This window comes from Silurus meridionalis, chromosome 3, assembly GCF_014805685.1.
Source record: "Silurus meridionalis isolate SWU-2019-XX chromosome 3, ASM1480568v1, whole genome shotgun sequence".
NCBI classification, from domain to species: Eukaryota; Metazoa; Chordata; class Actinopteri; order Siluriformes; family Siluridae; genus Silurus; species Silurus meridionalis.
In genome coordinates, this window is record NC_060886.1 from 21,018,356 (window position 1) to 21,034,554 (window position 16,199).

Below are 16,199 nucleotides of genomic sequence, written 5' to 3' on the forward strand. Positions count from 1 at the left end.
TAAAATGCAGTTAGGCACTTGTAGTGAGAGGAATCCCAACCTCTAATACCTATTGTTCAAATAAACAATCCTGATGATCTTTTATGCTAATGAGTTGCCCATATTACTGACTAAAGCAGTAAACTGGTTGTGTTCAGTGGACATCCTGCTTGGAAAGAATTGTACAGAAAGGAATGAATTTCATTAGAAATTCTTTCTTTGGGGGAAAAAAAACCCCTGGATACTTTTTTGCTGACACAGCGTCTGGGAAGAAGGCTGAAAGCCCTTGGCTAATGCATGGAACAAATCGAGGACTAACACAGATTTTGACAGGCACTAGCTCACAACGTGTCAGTACAGCCTGTGCAGTGGCTTATCTGTGTTTTTATTGCACGTTTATATATGCGACTTAGTGTTCAATACTAAGCCTTTATACAAATGTGCAAAGCTTTACTAGCTGTTTGCTTACTGAGCTGTTTGTGCACCTGCCTTTATTTTATTATTATCCTTAATATATTACCCACAATTTAAAAGACAATTTTGTTATTGAAAAAAAGCATGTGGTGAACATTACTGTGCTGTGATTCACAGCGTCTAATGCTTTGAAAGAACAATCTTAAAATTCAAACATTGCATGTTAATCCCTGATATTGCACTCTGACTGTGGCTATCTTGCAATAGAAATACTGTAACTTATAGGATTATGGGATGAAAACTATACACCACTACATTTAGTACATGGTGTTTGTGTTCACTGTTCAGTCAGAATATAAAAATTAAGTTGAATATACAGGCACCGCCCAGTGATTCCTGTTCTTGGATGACAAAAGTGGAACCCTACATGGTCTTCTGCAGTTTTAGCCCTTCATTGCAGATCGAACCAATCTGGTCATTTTCCCCTCTGAACTCTTTTATGACGAAGCTATAAGTCACTCATTTAATGTAGTCAGAAGAAAAACACTTTATTAAATGCTCAAAACAGCCTTTCTGGCACCAACAACCATGCTATGGTGAAACTTGTATAAAGGTATGTGTTTTTGGAAGTGTTTTAGAGAAAAATGTTGTGAGGCTAGTGCATATTTTGAAGTTCAAGACACATTTACATTGCAATTTCATTACCTTTTAAACATGAACCTCTTAAGTCCTATCTGAAATGTACGCATGGGATAAAGATACACAATATGGACAAAAATACAGTAAATTTGGGACGTCTTTTCCAGCGGCTGGTACCACAAAATTGGCATACAATTGTATAAGATGTCTTCGAATGTAGTAGCATTAAATTTTCCATTCACATAAACTAGAAGACAAAACCTGTTCCAGCATGACAATGCCTGTGTGCAGAAATTCAGCTTCATGAAGATATGCTTTATATGGTTTGGAGTGAAAGATTTTCAGTGTCACGCTGTAGAGCTCAGACTTTAACCCTAATGAACACCTTTGAGATGATTTGAAATGCTGGCTGCACCCCAGGTTTCCATCATGACTTAACTAATGCCCTTGTGTCTGAATTAGGTTATTATAACTGCTTATTACTGCAGTTGGGATTCAAATTGAATCTTATGACCAGATTTTATCGATATAGCCTATTGTAAGCCTAATCATACAAATACATACAAACAGTAATAGTTTCTGGAAATGCTTTCATTTGGAATAACATATAATGTCTGATTTATCAGCCTTTACTCTCATGTGGAAATCTCATAGGAGGAGTATTAAATTATGTTTGGTTGATAAACATCAGGTCCTGTCACCACTTGGCTGTGTTGTGACAATAAATCACTTTTGGCATGTACATGGCTTTATTACTTCTTGATATTGTATTTGAATGTGCGATTTTGTATTTTATATATACTGTATATAGTGCATTAGGAAAAATACTCAGACCCCCTTCACTTTTTTAAACGTTTTATGTTGCAGCCTGATACTGCATGTGTTCTTTTGACATTAATTAACCACTTTTGCCATGGCAACACTAATCAAGGAATCAAATATCACATATTGATATGTTTATATTATGCTGAAGAATTTGGTTTAAATCTGATGACCCTGTATAACTTCCTAGTGGGCAAACAATGGATGAGATGGAGAAATGTGCCTGTCTTTATACCTACCAGATTTGGCCAGTCACCTCAGAAATGCACAGGAAGCTTGTTTAAGCTGCTTTTGCTTAAGACTTTTAGCTGTATTCCTGGAATGTTGTGCTCCAAAGACATGCCTTCCCTTGAACAATCTGATTGTGATTCCGAGATCTTAGATATAAGGAGTGACATCTTTTCTTTCTTATACTCGAAAGACATGTCTTCTCTAGAGCAATCTGAATGTGATTCTGAGATCTTAGATATGAGGAGTGACATCTTTTCTTTCTAATCCTTATACTTAACAAGACTCATTCAGAAAAAAAACAGCAGAGTGTTTCCTGATTCCAGTTCGGCTGGATGTTTCATACAATGTTTGACATATTCAGACTACTGGTTTCATCCTGTTTACTTTAGTCAGTTTGAGTCAGTGGTGGAGCTGAACGTTATCGGGTTTGTCCTGAGCTGGGAGGCTCCGCTGAACCTGATTCAACTGAGCCTGTAAGACATGTTTAGGAAACTTGAAATGACTAATGGGAGATTCAGCATGTGCTGTTTAGGCAACTAAAATGGTAACTTGCGAAATTAAGGTCTGATTCTATAGTAAAAAGCATAGTGATTTATAAAAGTCGGAATTTCTCAAAATTCTTTTCTAATCACACAATGGTTCGGACATTCTTTGAGGGGTAAACATTGTGACTCATAGCTCCAACTACTGCAGAGGTACTGTTCTTGTAAAAAAGAGGGCCAGACCACACGTGTACACGAATGCACACACCCTCGGCCGCTGAGTTAAACTGTAATCATTAACTCAGAGGGAGAAAGAGAAGCACTGCTTACTTGAACAAAACCAAGCTGAAACTACACGCAAATGTCCAGGAGGAACCTGCAGCCGAGAAAGGAAGGCCATTATGAATCGGGTGCTAATAGAGAATCAGTGAGTTGGAGCAGCTGAAACAGGAGTGCTGGATTGTTCAGGTAAGTGAATGTTAGTCTAGGATTTAGGTAGAAGGTAGAAGTTAATACACCTAAACTTTCTTATGACAATAAGCTTTTCATTCTATAGATACCTCAATATGGTTTCAGCAGTAGTTTGATGATTAATAGTGCTGATATCAGTGGAGTCTTCCTGAAAAGATAAGAACATCTGGGCTAAAGTCAACTGGGAGAATCGAAACAGGGAGCCTGAGCCTCGGAATATGGCTGATCAGGAGAGAGAGCGCGATTGGCGAAAGCTGGAGACGAATTTCGAAGTGAAGGTCTTCCTCACGGTACTGTACAGCCTCATTCTCATCCTGGGAATCATAGGAAACAGCATCACTATCCACGTGACACAGGTGCTTCAGAGAAACGGGTACTTACAGAAGAAGGTTACTGATCACATGGTGAGCCTGGCCTGCTCTGATTTGTTGGTATTGCTGATTGGCATGCCAGTGGAACTCTACAGTGCTATCTGGTTCCCCTTTAGTTCTGCTTCTGGAAACGTAGCCTGCAAGATCTATAACTTTCTATTTGAAGCGTGCAGCTATGCCACTATTCTGAATGTGACCAGTCTGAGCTTTGAACGCTACATGGCTATATGCCATCCTTTTCGCTACAAATCGTTGGCACGTGCCCGCACCGTTCACCTAATCCTTGCTGCATGGGTCACATCTGTCCTCATCGCAGTGCCACTGCTAATTACAACTGGGACTCAAGGTCATGTGGTAGAGCCAGGACGAGCACCAGCTCAGAACCTGACCTTCTGCACCAACCTGCAAGAGTACTGGGGAATGTATCGCACCAGTGTGTTCATAGCTTTCATTCTCTACCTGCTGGTCCTTGGCAGTGTCGCTTTCATGTGCAGGAGCATGATTGTTGTCCTTCGGGCACCCATGATTACTACAGACACTTCAGGCAATAGTGTGCCTAAACATGAGAGTGCCAGAGTCAAATCCTCCCGCAAGCAGACCATCATTTTCTTAGGTAACTCACTGCAGTTGCACAACAGATCAAATACACATGGCATAAAGAAGTCTGACTTTGCATGCATCCTATTTATTTATTTTTTTACATTAGCTACACAATAGAAATATACATTTCTGAGATTTCTGAGACAGAAAGTAATCTACATATAGGCATGCTCACTGTCTCAGAGTGAAGGCTAATCTGAGTTAAGGGAAGATTCAGAGCGAGGTTTTTCCCCCCATATACAGGCATTTATATATAAAGAACGAATGTTTCAATTTTGCATATTTTTGACAGAGACAGTGGACAGACTGTTATCTCTCACAGTTATACAGTACACACAGAACCAAATGTTAAAAAAATACAATAATTTAAAGTTATCATTTTGCTTTTTGAACATTATTTAAACTTTTTTTTTTTTTAAATCACTAAAAATGAAACAATTAAACATTTTTTTCTCTTGATTTTGCCTTTGGACTGTCATCTTGTTGTGGGATGCACCCACTTTTAATTGTAGTTTGTGTAAATAAATTGTGAAATATAAGAAGAAAAGCCTTCACCCTGTCTTCAGGGGAGTCTTCAGCTTAAATCCAATTGTAGCCATGAGCCAGAGAAGCAAAATTAGCTGGTATGGGAGAGACGGCATATCTTCTCCTCCCTGTCAATCATAGCATCATTAGCTAGTAGTGGCTATATGTTACAAATATGTGGAAAAAGCACAAAAAAATTTGTGTGACAGCACAAAATGCAGTTTGAAAAGGCTTTATGAGTCTCATAGGAAGTATGTTTGAAGCTTTGCACTCCTATACTGTTCTATGGCAGGAGAGAGATGGATGGTGGGTGGAAAATTATATGTGGTTTAATGTTGTTGTTTTCTTTTTCATATAAATCCTTTATACTTACTATATTAATATACTTAATATATACTTGTGTTTTCGTGTGGGTTTTTCTCTTAGTGCTGATTGTGTGTGCGCTGTTCGTGTGCTGGATGCCAAACCAGGTGCGACGTGTGATGACGGCAGTCAAACCCAAGGGGACATGGAGTATGAGTTACCTGATATCATACGTCAAATTACACCCTGTAGCTGACACCTTCTTCTACCTGAGCTCTGTGCTGAACCCTCTGCTTTACAATCTCTCATCACGCCAGTTTCGCTCAGCCTTCCTGCAAACGTTGTGCTGCCGTCTCTCTATCCAGCATGTTAACAAGAAAACAGTGGAGAAGAGCAAAGCTTCCCACGCCCCGAGCCATTCACTACGTCCGCTGCTGTGGAAAAAAACCCAGCTCAAGGCCACGCCGCCTTCCAGTGGAGATGCTGAAACTCTGACCCCGAGTGCAGAGAGCAGTCCTGTTGTTCAGATCTTAAACACACCTCCACCTGCCTCATCAGAGACGGAAACATGAGTCAATTCAACCCTCATATTCTACTACAACCCTCCTCAGCACCCTGAATCTCATTAATTGACTTTTTTTAGACACATCTGCGTTGTTTATCCACTCCGTAAATGTGAACTTTACAGTTTGTCATTTTTTTTCATGTAAAGTTTATCATCAGTGATCACAGAATTGCTGTTGGCTGAATATTTTGATTTGATGGACCATTTTCCAATTCATCAGTGACTCAGATAACATGCAGAGACCTACATAACAGACACTACCAGGTCACTGCAGTGTTGGAAATGATTCATCATGAGGTAATATCTGGTTTTATAATGGTCAGTTTCCTCTCATGAACAGTTTAAATGCATGGTTCACACGCTGTAGTGAGCAGCAGATGGACTTCACTCAGTTATCTTATATATATGGCTCTGCTTATAAACCAAAAGCTCAGCGTAGGTTTTCAATTTCCATTCAGAAGACGCCTATTATCTATAATGAATTAATGGGCAAAACTTTACATTAAGGTTCCTAACAACTAACATAATTTACTGCATTACTTAACAACAAACACCAGCATGTACATGAATTTAAATTGATTTGATCCACTGCTCAAAAATGTCCTCAGAAAAGAAGTTTCCTAAATATTTACAAGTTAATGAACTCTGGTCTCTGGATACAAATACTCCAACTTCTTACTCAACTTCAGCCCGTTTTTTTGTTTATTGTGGGCTTCATTTTACACATCGATAGGATAAACTTTGGGTAATGCAGGGGTTGAATATTTAATATATTTGTTTTTTTATACATTTAAAAGTATAATCTATTGATAGCTGTGTTAGTTTCTTCACTAATGTTGCTCATTGTAATAGAAACATTGCTGTACCTGGCTTGGTTTTTTAAATAATGTCACTTGAGTGAACCTTAATGTGAAGCTTTACCAATTAATGCACTCCAATCATTCAGTAGATCTTTGAGACTGTGACAAAAGTCTAGTCTGAAGATACTGTACACACATTACGGCTGCACAAAATAGAGACAAATGTCAAATAAGCATACATTTCTGTCTCGTGTTTTTATTTAAGAGAACATTCAAGACATCTGTTGGTGTGTAGATGAATTCTGTTATTGACATACATTAAAAAAAAAAAATAGTGATAGCGGTGCATATTAATGTCCATACTGTGCAGCCGTAACAGACTTAGATGTACACGTTGCAAAGCTTCAGATCCAACTCTGTTAGGTTTCTGTTCTTTTTTAAAAACAAGAACACATTAACAAAATCATAAAGCCAAGTTCTAAACATACTCCTCACAGTTGCCTGAGAGATTTCCCACTTTGGTGAATTAAGTATTGATATATTGCAGTATTGACTATACATGTGAATGTTTTCATTTATATTCCCATTATCTTTCAAAACTTTATACTTTGTAGTTTTCTTTTTTTTTTTTTTTTTTTATTTAAGATACACTACAATCCACTACAAAATATACAAACTCTTTAACCTGCTCTAGAATGCAGTAAATACACCTCTTCCCTGCAAAAAGCAACCAAAAACATCACTATTTATTATTCTTCAGTATTTTCTGTTGCACTACATACATTATCAAAACTCTATTTAGGATTGTTTTGTTGGTGGGGGCGGGGGGGGGAATAAAACAGTTATGATTCTAAACATGTACAAATTTCATTTAATAATCCTATTTTTTTTACTGCTTTTATGTGTAAGTATCCCATTGACCAAACATGTAACAACAGCACAATGCATAAAATCAGGAATATACAGGTCAAGAGCTTCATTTTCACACCAAACATTAAAATGTGGATAAGATATCAGTGTGTTTGACCTTGGCTTGGTGCTGGTGCCAGACAGAATAGTTTGAGTGCTTAAGAAAGTGCTGATCACTGAAGCTTTTCACACACACCAGTCTCTAAACAGAATAGTGTACCAAGGGAAAAAAATAACATTCAGTGATTGGTGGTTTCAATGGTGAAAAACAGCCTTGTTGATGAGAGATATACCTCATATTACCACTCTTTTCCCAAACTCTGCTAAGCCAAAATAAAGTCATTTAGAATACCTAACTCAACAAATCTAGAGAACTTGTGCATAAAAACTTTTTACTCATTACATCTTTACACAAATATCTGCACTTTCAACTTCTTACATTTCCAAAACAGGCTCGTTACTTTAGTTTTAATCTATTTGGTAAAATGTAATTTTTTTTTTTTTTTTAGCCCAACAACCTATTTACTGTCATTGCGCAACTTTTTTAATCTACCACTGGTGTATCATTTCCTGGCTCTCACAAGTGTGGCTAGTTTACCAAGCCAACAATGAGCAGGCAGAAAGCAACAAGAAGTCTAGTTAATGTGGATGAGACAGAGGGAGTCAGCGATGTAAACATGACTGAAAACAGAGACATTCCTTTATATATACTTCATTAATCCTAAAGGGAAATTGTATATTTTGCCTTCTTTTTTGTGATTTTCACTTGTCAGGAATCTCAGGTCAGAGCGCAGGGTCAGCCACACTATGGCACCCCTGGAGCAGTTAGAGTTAAGTGCCTTGATCAAGGGCCCAACAGTGGAGGCTTGGTGGGGCTTTTATCTACAACTGTATGATCATTGTTTCTGTATATGTTTAATTGTATGTATTCGGCTGATTAAATAAATGCATGAATTTAAGTGAGTGAATTGTAGCAACACTCCTTTTTTCGCAGTACTTTATTTCAAATCTGGACCGTAAAGTGACAAATTAGCAATTAAACCCAGTTAATAATAGTGAACACTAGGGGGCGCGCAGGTCACTAAAATAGGTTGAACACCTGATAGGTCGGTACTGTTTCCAAATTTGGTTTGTTTACAAAAAAAACAGTGTATCTCATATAATATAATATAATATAATATAATATCTTTATCATCTTCTCTTTCGGCTTCTTCTATTAGGGGTCGCCACAGCGGTTTATCTGTCTCCATTCCTCCCTGTCCTCTACATCTGCCTCTTTCAAACCAAAAATATAATATAATATAATATAATATAATATGATATAATGGTAAGTAATTAATTATTTTCTAACTTCCGCTAAATCACTAAATAATTGACTTCGTGTGTCTTTTAAACACAGATTTGACTGTGTTTTTTGCACCATCTGTAGCATTCTTTATTACTGAAGAGAGTTACTAATACTCTGTCTAGACCGGCCCTGTGGACCGGCGTGCTTTACTACTGCTCAACTGTAACACACAGACAGACAGCAGACAGACGGAGAAAGGAGGGGGTTGAATGGGGGAAGAGAGGAGGGGGGAATCGTTCAATCGTTCGACTTTGGACATTTGGAATCGACTCTAAATTTGATTCATTATATAGATTTCCAGAAAGAGTCAATTTCCAGAGTCCGTTTTCTCCATTAAAGAATAGACCATGAAGAAAGATATAAAAAATGTTTCTTAATTTCAGGTCATGTTAGTTAGTTCGCTAATGTGAAAGATAAGGTGAGTAAAAACATAATTTTGCTGGTTAATAAGGGGGAAAACTTCCACCCGATTTAACTTATTTAACTTATATTGGAAGCAGCTTCAAAACGCTAAATAGCGCTGAGATTCTTAGCATGGAAAAGCTATATTTTATCATAACCTTTTCAATTTTTCCTCACTTGACACAACCGCATCACTATATAGATCCACAAGCGTTGGGAGTCGATTCTCGTGTTCACTCGAAACACTGCGATTCGACTCAGCGGGTGCCCCCGTGCGTGCGAGCAGGAGAACTGGGGAAGGGAGCGATCGGGAGCGCGCGCGCGCGGGCGTCTGTGGGACTCGCAACATCATCATCATCATCAAACTCTCACCCACGCAGAGGATCTCATTCCAGCCGAGTCCTGCACGGCGTACAGGCGCGCTTCACGCCTCACAACCCCGCGTGTGTGCAAACGCTTCCGCTGCTCTTTTCAGCGCTACACGCCACGTCTTTCTGTTTCTTTTTTTTCCTCTTCTTTAATCTGGATTCGAGTTAAACGCGGAGCGGCTCCGGTGGATTCTCTCTCCCTGAGAGAATTTTTTTTCCCACGGCGGTGAAGCTCGACGACGCCGGTGGCGGCTGAGTGTGTCCATATTCCTCAGGGTTTTTTTCTCAACAGTTTTATTTTATTTCGAAAATTAATTTTGTTTCAATAAATATTACGAGCGCGTCCGAACAAAAAGTCAAGATGTCCGAAGTGCTCCTAGCTCGCGGAGCTAGCTAGCTAACTCAACGACATGGACTGTCACGACGGTCGGCAGCGCAGGACTGACCCACTGCTTACAGCTAGCTAGTCAAATTAGCTAGCCAACTTTCGTGTACTCAGTCGGCTAGTTTAAGAACAGACAATATTTATATACACATATATATAAATAAATATATTTATAGAGCGAGATTTGTGAGGGTTTTCTGAAGCTAACTTTCTTAAGCTAAGTTACGAGTTCGCGATGCGCGCCAGTCCCGGAGCCAGCTGGCTCACATTCACACCGCAGCAGCGCGACACTGTGCTGTTAGCGAGCTAGCTAGACGGATCGATCAACTCGTCGAAGCTAACGAACTGAACGCGGGGTCGAGGGAGAGGAGAGGAGTTCCGCGTTAATACCGAGCTGAAACTGCGGAAATCATGTACTGTCCGTCCACATTGGTGCACCAAGACTTCTGTGTTGGACAGTTTGATCCTCGCGAATGAACTCGGATACCCGCCTGGGGAAACCGAGAGGAGGAAAGTAATCAGGCGGAGGGAGCGGAGGGCCCGGGGTGAGCGCCGGGGCTGTAAACATGAGCGGGTGCGCTCGGGTCTCGGTCCTGACACTGGGGCTGTGCGCCGTCCTTCTCCTCCTCAGTCCTGTCGCAGGTGAGGCTTTTCCTGCAATAACACATTACAAACAGTGGCCTCTTTTGGCGGTATAACATCATATGCATTATTTATAAAGACACTGCTCATAAAATGATTACCTGATTCTAATACACTTTTATATATACTCATTTCTTCTTCCTCCTCATCCTCTTCATGATGTCTATTCTTGGGTCTATGGCCTAGTTCCCCTAAGGTCACTTTCAACATTTTTATGGATGTTGCATAACATCTGATACATACTACTAAATCTATCTGTAGAACACGTAGTAGTGGTTGTCTAGTGTTTGTTTAATTTACAGGCGGATTTTGCATCGCTTGGTCGTACATGTAATGAGAAACATTCATCGGTTTTACATTCGTGACCATTTGCGAGATGGTCGTCTCTCTGATTATCCCTCTAATCCATTTCCTGTCTGTCTGTTTAAGTCTAACCCTCTAAGCTTTATCCTAAACAGTACAGGGCGGCTTAAAGCCAGAAAACCGACCCACGGTGTGTTGATGTGGTGATCCACAGATGAAGATTTGAGATAGCACACGTAGTGCTGCAGCGTTCATCGTTAAACTGGATGAATTGAGATGCCATGAAGGCAGAATCTGCTCCCAAAGTTCAGCAGTTCATCCTCGCCACTGAATACAAGGAATATTGTTACATAGTGGTCCTATAATCATTCATAGCAATGTTTCTGCCCACTTGTGAGTAATAAAGTCAGTTTTGATTAGCATGAGCTTTATGCAGAGCTCCATTGACGAGTTAAGAGACACTCATTCACTCATTGTTTAGTACAATACATAAAGTTAAATATATTTAGCAGCCACTTGGTTTGTTTTAAAATGTCACTCACAGTGTAGCTTTTAGCCTCGTTTCTCCTCTTTTACTCGTGCAGTGGTGGCGTGGGGCAGCATCTGTGCTCACTGGTCACAGTGAATAAAGGTGATAGCAGAGTTCTGATCAATGTAATTGTTACTCGAGTGGAAATGATGCAGAATCGATTTTCCGGATTCGAATTGTGTTGAGAAACAAATTGAAAACGGTGTGCAGCTCTAAGACAGCGTGATGCAGGTTTGCTTTTTGTTTCCCAAGATTGCAGTTCGACATCAAAGCAACGCATTATGTCTGCGTTCACGCAGCGAGCAGTGTTTCATTTTGAAGCTGAATCGGGCTTGCTAGAGCGTTCAGAATGGGTCGCTCTGGTGATGGTGTTTAGCCTTGACTTTGATAAGATAAGTGTCTCCCTCTGCAGTGCTAAAGGGGAGTGAAGACGATAGAGAAGGCCATCCTGAGCATTATTTCAGATTATCTGAAAAAAGAAAAAGGAGAGTTTCAGAGAGAAGTCAGAGAAAAGCCATTGTTTATTGTAAGAGGTCAATCTGTTATGTTTTGTAATGCTTATCATCTGCTAAAGGTTATTCATAAGAAATCAGGGTTTTGTAAAGGCAATTTGATTTCAGTGTTTTATTTAACCAGACTAAAATTTGCAAGCTCTCTGTCGTGATTTTTCCTCAACAATCTCGGGGCATCAATTAGCTCTCATATTTAATGGGTATCTGTAAAACCTAGATTCTTAGATACAAATGCCTAAACATAAAATCATAATAAATACTTTTACATAAACAAATCTGATTATATTGTTTTATTTAAGCATTTTTGCCTAGCCTCATCTTAGAGATGCTTTTAAATTATTATTCGTTTCTGCCACATAAAAAAAACCCAAGTTTGCCCAATTCTGATTTTTTTTCCCCTCGTAATTCCGACTTTTTTCTACACAATTCTGACTTATTCCTCGCAGTGCCAACTTTTTATGAACTAAAATCGATTAATCGGTGGAATAATTGGTAAAATACCCAATTACTAAAATAATCGATATCTACAGGCAGTAAACAGTACAACCTGAAATTTTAACCTTTTAGTAGGAGCAATAGGTCTGAATGCTGGCTGTTCCTGTTCTCCTAGTTTTGGTGGTAATGTTACCTATCGTGGTTGACCGCAGCATGTTACCCAGAAGCTTAGGCGGTTGTCTCCCTCATTGCTGGCTGATGGCACATTAGAAAATCCAGCACGGATGTGCCACTGCTGTGATTATTCTCCATCACTCTGAGATGTGTGTGTGCGAGTGAGGGAGAGAGCCATTACCCTGTCTCTGACTTGTCGATTCAGCATGAAGCTGTAGCTCCTGTTCGCAGTCTGCTGAGCCCGGCAGCACTCATTATCCTCCATGGTGAGGGAAGGGGCCACCACACATTTAGAGCTGTCAGATTTTCCCAGAAATGGCATTCCAATGGTGAAGTTAGGAATGTACAGAACAGTTATTCTCGTTTAAGTGTATATGTCTTTGTTTTGTAAATCAATTACACATTCATCTCCTGTATGGTATTTTGTTGAGGTACATTATGACTAGGGTTACGTGAGACAAACGATAAAGTCACCAGTTTCTACTAATATGGAAGGGGTTTGGGTGCTTCTGTGACACTGTATGATGTGTTTACATTTTCTTTCTTTCATCCGGTGATTGGTTGACATGGGAAAATATATATATTTCTATATTAGCAAATAACAATTTTATTAAATGTTCGGACTTGTCAGTTATAATGTATAATGTGAAATTAATGATTTGGTTCACTTTGTAAAAGAGCATTGCTGGACTGAAATGTGGCAAACCTAAATATTGTGTGTTGCAAAACTTTGTTCCAGTGTCATGTTATGATATTTTTGCATGTTTTGGCTACTACAGTTTTTGATACACATCACAATATTTACATTTGCCATCAGAGCACATTCAAATTTCAAAAACCTGCGGATATTTTTATTTATTATTTTTTAGTTCTATTTGATGTCAGGTGGGTATTTGCATGAAGCAAAAAAACATTTCATGTACCACAGTGTTTGAAAGCTTAAAAACTGATTGGTCAGACAGTATTTGTTATTTTTGAGGATGGTGAAGATCTGGCTGTTTACTGTGGCGCTGACATAATGTGAGAACTGAACTTTTTTTTTTGGCCATTTCACACCATTAAGGAATAAGTGGCATTTTTGCATGTTAATGAATAAAACATTGTAACATTTGGCAAATTGCTGTGTCAGAAGTGGAATAACACACTCCAGTCCACACTGTTATGTGAAAATAATGCACTCTGTAGCTTAGCGTAAGATCACCCCCCAGTGTGGAGTAGTTTTAAATATAACATCATGGACTGCCTTGTTATTTTGCACATACAACCACAAGGCTTTATTTCTATCTTTATTCTATCTTTGGTCATGTCACTATGAAATTATAGTCAAAATTGCGCCACCACTTGTGATACTTTTAACATTGGTAAGAAAGCGCAATGTGCTACAGTGATTGTTGTTTGCACTATTTAACTATTTAAACGCCTTTACACTGTGTGGGCCAAATGAAGGCGAACTGGCACACAAGGAAATCTTGCCTTGAATATTTCCTGCCCTGTAATTGCCATAATATGCTGCATATTTTTATCGGGATGAATTGTTATTCCTGTTTCATTCTTGTTGTGTCTTGGACATGTTTGCTATCTGAAAACTACAAAAGAATCTTAATGTGAATTCTAATTAGATTCGACATATAATTTTACTTGAATTTTTTTTTGGGGGGGGGGGGGTGAAAGAGTCTCAAAGAGTGAGAGTGAAAGTCTCAAAGCTGCTTTTTATTTAGGTGTGTGTGTGTGTGTGTGTGTGTGTGAGGGAGAGAAAGAGAGAGAGAATGTGTGTGAGTGAGAGGCAGCCTGAAGAAATTTGCCCATTTGGTGGGTAGGGCAGGAAGCGGAGGTTAAGCATTGGCTGCACGCTCTCTCTGCGTCATGTTATGCCATGTTTTTGATTTGTTCTCTGATTGTGAAAAAGAATGTTCAGGTCGCCAGTTCACTGAACCCCGCAGTCCTTCCTGTTTGAAACTCAGCGTGCATGCGTACGTTTAGTGTGTGTGACAGTTACTGCATGAAATTTAATTGGATTGTTGTGTACTGTTGTGAGTCGCCTGTATTCGTTTGCAGGATTTCTAACATTGTGAAAGTACACTTTAAGTTTATTCCATGCCTTCTGGTTAGATCTCCTCTGAGGGCAGTTAGATACTCTAATCAGCAGCGTGTGTGTGTGTGTGTGTGTGTGTGTGTGTGTGTGTGTGTGTGTGTGTGTGTGTGTGTGTGTGTGTGTGTGTAGGGGGAGGGGGATGTCTGGTGTGTACAGTGTGGCGCTCTGTAGCAGCAGGGTTTAGACTAAACAAAGTGTCTCTCCCTGGCTCCATGGCAGGCAGAGTAGAGTGGGGGAAGGACTGTGTCTTTGCATGGGGGTTTGAGGACATTCCCTTGTGTTGATGCTGAGACATGCACAACATTTCACAAACAGCTGAAAAAAGTGAGAAGTTTCCTCTCTTTTCTTTTTTTAATTAAATCGTAGACGCCCTGTCATCACCTTGCAAACATTTCACACGACTGAGACACGAATGACAACACTATGAAAATGTAAAGCAAAAATAAGACAAAAGAGAGGACATTTTTATATCTTCTACTCTCAGTTCCTCTATTTATTTTTATTTATTTTTTATTTATTTTTATTTTATTTATTTTTTATTTATAGTTTTTCCTGGTTACACCCCTGTTGTTTGAAAATCTAATACAATTATAGGCAAAGCTGTTCATGCCTATAAACATTCGGCCCACAGGTTTTCTTATGCGTTCTCCCACTCACTCGCATGCTGCCCACTATTTAAATGGTGGAGAGTGTTTGGCTGATGGCCACAGTAACTGCATTGCTTGTCTTTTCCAGCTGCCCCTGTCTGCCTTTGTGCTGGGCTTCAGAGGCTCGGATCACTTTACACTCGCTGTGACATGAAGGAAAAACAGATGCCAGGTTAATCTCTTGATGCATTGTCATTGGAAGCAGGAAATGCGTTTGAATGTGTATGTTTCCTAAGCTGGCTTTATTCTTCTCAGGGCTGCCCCATGTTTTACATATTTCCCTTCATGCAGTATTGTAACATTTTTATGAGGCAGTTTTGTAATCTACAAAAATACAATCAGCCCTGCCTGTGTCAAAGATACAGTGGGGGGAAATTGACATTTCAAAATAGGCCTCCTGCAGACCACAGATAGAGATTAAGCTGCTTTTAGCCTCTGAGAGGATAGCCAGGCACACCGGCATGGAAGTTGCATTAGGAAAGCTTGGCAGAGTCGACAGGTCATGCAGGGGGATGTGAGCCGATATTTTGCCAGCAGCACCCACATGTCTGGGTGGCGAGAGGCAAGTGGAAGGGGGGCCTATTTGTAAAGGGCTATTTCAAAACCTTGGCATTGCTCTCTGTGGTCAGAGGCTCAGCACTAAAGCTTTATAGGCTGTGTTATTCTCTGCCAGCCGCAGTTGCCCGGCTGACCACAGTGAGTGGAACAACTGACTAACGCGCAAACCTGTAGCCATGCTAAATTCCCATGATCTGATTTTAGTAGCATAGCAAAAATGGGAAAGGACCAGATGTACAATTTTTTGACATGTTATCGTGAGCAGAGACAGGTTTGTACTGAGAAGGTGTTTGTATTAAAGTAGGCTTGAGTTTTATTATTTTTTATTATTTTTTATTTTTTTGCTTGTTTGTTTTCAGGAAAATATTAAAATTGCTCTAATTTTAGTCTAGTTTTACAAAAATAATAGATAATCTACTAAAAATTGTTTTTCTTTCTGTTTTCTTTAAAATTTGTGTGTCTGTGTGTGTGTGTGTGTGTGTGTGTGTGTGTATGTATGTGTGTGTGTATGTATATATATATATATATATATATATATATATATATATATATATATATATATATATAATTATACCTGCACTATAACCACTTTATTTACATTTGTTGATGTGTAGCATTTTATTTTTCTATCTTTATTTTATTTGTATTTGCAAGTTTACTGCTGATTGAGTACTGTAATCTGGTTTCTTTGGC

General features: G+C 39.2%; 2 protein-coding genes across 2 annotated transcripts in view; both read left to right on the plus strand.

The window, feature by feature from the left end:
- The first annotated feature begins 2,583 nt into the window (after positions 1–2,583).
- On the plus strand, positions 2,584–8,951 carry gpr39 (G protein-coupled receptor 39). Its single transcript, XM_046842945.1, has 3 exons — positions 2,584–3,035; positions 3,124–4,022; positions 4,961–8,951. Exons 2-3 carry the CDS (start codon positions 3,257–3,259, stop codon positions 5,407–5,409), a joined length of 1,215 nt encoding a protein of 404 aa, XP_046698901.1. The 5' UTR covers positions 2,584–3,035; positions 3,124–3,256; the 3' UTR covers positions 5,410–8,951.
- Positions 8,952–9,192: 241 nt separating this feature from the next.
- bmpr2b (bone morphogenetic protein receptor, type II b (serine/threonine kinase)) overlaps positions 9,193–16,199 on the plus strand; it is a 50,153-nt gene continuing 43,146 nt past the window's right edge. Inside the window, exon 1 of the mRNA XM_046842930.1 lies at positions 9,193–10,256. Within this exon, the coding sequence (XP_046698886.1) occupies positions 10,181–10,256 (76 nt within the window). The 5' untranslated portion in view covers positions 9,193–10,180. The remainder of the gene's footprint in view (positions 10,257–16,199) is intronic.